Raw genomic sequence first — 3,435 nt, forward strand, 5'->3', positions numbered from 1 at the left:
GTCTAAAAGGTCAACAAGTGCTATTAGTAAAATTATTTCTATAATTTAGGTGATGTTACCAGCATCAGTGTTACATTAATAAACATTATCTCTTCATGCAGCTCATGTTCAGGGCCTAAAACAGCAATTACACAGAAGAAAGACAGTGTAAAAACATTTCATTATTATTGCTTGAGTGCAAAGATTTACATTTTCTTTTTGGAAGTTAAAAACATGAAGGAAAGTGAAGAGTCTGGTTTTAAGTTGGTGTTTAGATTCTTAACTAGAAGAGAGTGTTGTAATAATTTATGTAAGAGGATGTTCCTTTCCTGGAAAGATAACGCCCAATTTAAAAAAAAAAAAAAAAAAAAAAAAAAAAAAAAAAACCTTCCTGTTAGTAGAGACTGTATATAAAGGCCCAGAAGTGCTGCTCATTTCAGAGCACTGATCAGGGATAGTGACTGACTGACACTGCTGCAAAAACTCTACAGTCAGCAAAATACAAACAGGTAGGATACATTTATTTTTGAAAATATAGACAATGCTGATCTCTGCTGTATTAAAGGAGATAATATGACGACCTCTGGGATAAACGTTTTCTTGGTTGAACTTCCAATGCAGCTGTTCCAAAACCTAAACACTTAAAACACTGTAACTGTGATCCTTAATGAAGCCACTACTGAAGGTCCAAATACATTTTTGTCTAATTATGACCAGTATATTTATTTTTATTTTTTTAAACATTTATAAACATATTTTTGGGGAAATGTTTTGTGCTTTCTTCAAAATAAATGGCACTTGTTTTAACATGTTGTTTTCAAACGCGGTGAAATTCATCCATTTGTTCATCTGACTAACTTCATTTTCCAAATACTGATTAGTGTTCATGTAGAACTGAGGAAACCAGCCCTATACAAGCACAGCACTTCTTCTCTTTACAGGTTTTAGATACAGAGACAGCAGAACAGCATGGCCACTGCGAATGAAAAAGACACAGTGTGGATCGGGTTCATGGATATCGTTCCGGTCATCGGGAAGGTTAAAGAGGCAGTGGAGCTGGTGCTGGCTCTGTACGAAGGGAATAAAGCGGTGATAAAGGAGAAAGAGAAGGCCGTTGAAAACATTGTGAAAGTGAGTCATATTTAAATATCATATATTCAAAGATTGACAGACAGTGCAGTAAATTCTCCTAATATTAAAAAAAAGTCAGCCATTAAAAACTTTGATGTGAACTAAGCGTCAAAAACACATAAAAATCCTAATACACCTTTGCTATTATCAGAGTTCAGTTGGATATATTTAAAAAAAAAATAATAATAATAATTTATGATTTTGTGTTGTTCTCCTGCATGAACCATCATGTATGACTCCTGTACTCTCTACTCTTTGTTTGTTTCCAGTTTTGATTTTAAGGATGTAATCATCTCTTATGAGGCTCAGAGTTCCCGAAGTGAATTATTTTCATACAGCAGCATGGTCTATCATGTGTTATTCTTTGCATACAATATGGTATAATTATTGCATGTCACAGTGCACCATCATGCCAGTCTATGTCCAGTCTATGTCCAGTCCATTTAATTTTTTTATCTTTCCATAACTAGAAGATGACTAAATCAGCAGCATTTCCAGCTGATAAATCAGCAGCATTTCCAGCTGATAAAACAGCAGCAGCTGCAGCTGAATTTTCTGGACTCGGAAATGTGAGAGGTGTGTGTAATTTCTGCTCTTCTCACTGTTCTAAATTTAAATGAAATAAATTAAATTTAGAGTTAAATCATAATATGGGAATTTTTTTTTTTCTCCACAGAGGTCAGAATGGAAATGGTTATTGTACATCTGGCCCAAGCTTTCACAAGGGGAAAAAAAGTTCAAACTTCAGCTGAGCAGAAAAGTGAGCAGAAAGACAGACAGAAAAAAATGGAGTACATTAAGAAAGACATGTTAGAAAAGATCCATATGATCGATCCAAACTTCAATGAGGAGCTGAAGGAAGAACTGAGAAGGTCACAAAGAGGCGAACATGTCTTCAACAATAACATTCTTAAATTTCATTGCAAAGTGCTAGATGATTTTATACAAGAACAAAATATTGATAATCTACAAAGATATAATCCGCAGGAAATGGATACATTACGCAGACAGACACTTACCCAAAATGCAGAAGAAGAAATTCAGACAAACATGGTGGTTCACTTTGGTGAGGATGAATTCTATGTGAATGCAAATGCAGTGATATATGGTGTATATTGCAGAGCACTGCGTGGTGCTTTGTTAAATGTGCTGCGCCACATAAACCCAGGTGAGGTGGCAGAAGAGAAGAGACATTGGGTGAATTTTGTCATAAATACTATGAATAACTATGAAATCTATGTGGACCAAATGGCAAAGGTCCGTTGGATTGCCAATATAGAGACTAGACGGGCCCGGTTTGAACGGGTAAAACAGGAAGTTGTGACCATGTATAACACAGATCGTGGGTATGACTGGTGCATTAGCATTCTGCATGAAGTTGCAGGTTTGTTTGAACATAGACAGTGAGTTCATTTCTCCTGTTCAGGGTTGCCAGGTTTCCTTTCAAAATTTCCATCTTAACTACATCCTAAATCCCACAGACCTGAAACTAGCTGAAAGTTTGGACACTGGAAGAAACAAAGTTCACTGTGGTGCACACATATTTGTATGTTTGCAATGTTTCCAACACACTTAGGGTCAGAGTTTTGTCACCCATAGCCTGTTACAACTGTTATTTTTTATTTTATTTATTTCATTTATTTGTACAGGGACAACGTACAACAACAGTGTCATGCCAGAGTTAGCTATAAAGCTAATTTGTATCTGCAATCCCTGGGCAGGATGTTCTTACAAAATTACAATATTAAGTGACAAACAATACAATAAATATTACACATACAACATCACATCATACTACATTAAATTACAAATCCAAGTCAATGATCACATATCTGATTTTCCTTAAGCCATACTTTAAGCATAGTTGTAAAAATACTAAGTGTTGCACACTCTCTAATATAAACAGGTCTTAAATTCCATCTTTCTGCTGCTCTAACCGAAAAAGCTGATTGTCCAAAAATAGTTTCTTAAATTTAGTTGAACAGTCACCTCTAACTGATGACCTAGTCTGCCTGATATTGTCCTTTCAGAAAGTCACACATTGTTTAAGAGGTGGTGGTGCAAGATTATGAAATACTTTGTACATTAAACAGACATCAGCAAATAAAAAAAAAAATGTTAAAACGTCAATCATTTATAATATAGTGATGATAACTTCTTGGCTTTTTAGCTAAGATTTTCACAGCTTGTTTATAAATAGTATATAATGGTTTTAACGTAGTTAAAATGCATCCACATCTGTGTGTTTGTGGTCTGCGAGGAAAATCGGTTGTTTCAATAAATTCAATTGTAATAGCCTTCTCTATTAAATCTGAACCAGTACAG

The 3,435-nt window shown here is 34.9% G+C and overlaps 1 protein-coding gene across 2 annotated transcripts; it reads left to right on the forward strand.

Annotated features, from left to right (window-relative positions):
- Positions 1–410: 410 nt before the first annotated feature.
- LOC109073503 lies at positions 411–3,232 on the forward strand. 2 transcript variants are annotated; one of them, XR_006160551.1, is made up of 4 exons: positions 411–488; positions 921–1,110; positions 1,380–1,686; positions 1,787–3,232. XR_006160551.1 is itself a non-coding variant. In XM_019089611.2 (4 exons), exons 2-4 carry the CDS (start codon positions 949–951, stop codon positions 2,515–2,517), a joined length of 999 nt encoding a protein of 332 aa, XP_018945156.1. In that variant the 5' UTR covers positions 411–488; positions 921–948; the 3' UTR covers positions 2,518–3,232. The 2 variants fall into 2 exon arrangements, 1 of the variants encoding a protein (XP_018945156.1); XM_019089611.2 differs by having other exon boundaries at positions 1,581–1,686.
- The last annotated feature ends 203 nt before the right edge of the window (positions 3,233–3,435 follow it).

This window comes from Cyprinus carpio, chromosome A7 (genome assembly GCF_018340385.1).
Source record: "Cyprinus carpio isolate SPL01 chromosome A7, ASM1834038v1, whole genome shotgun sequence".
NCBI classification, from domain to species: Eukaryota; Metazoa; Chordata; class Actinopteri; order Cypriniformes; family Cyprinidae; genus Cyprinus; species Cyprinus carpio.

Excerpts from the sequence above, each read along its gene's own strand:
- LOC109073503 (XM_019089611.2), top strand. The coding sequence starts at position 949 with ATGGCCACTGCGAATGAAAAAGACACAGTGTGGATCGGGTTCATGGAT. Across the intron at positions 1,111-1,580 it reads CCGTTGAAAACATTGTGAAA|AAGATGACTAAATCAGCAGC; the intron begins GTGAGTCATATT and ends TTCCATAACTAG. Across the intron at positions 1,687-1,786 it reads TGGACTCGGAAATGTGAGAG|AGGTCAGAATGGAAATGGTT; the intron begins GTGTGTGTAATT and ends TTTTCTCCACAG.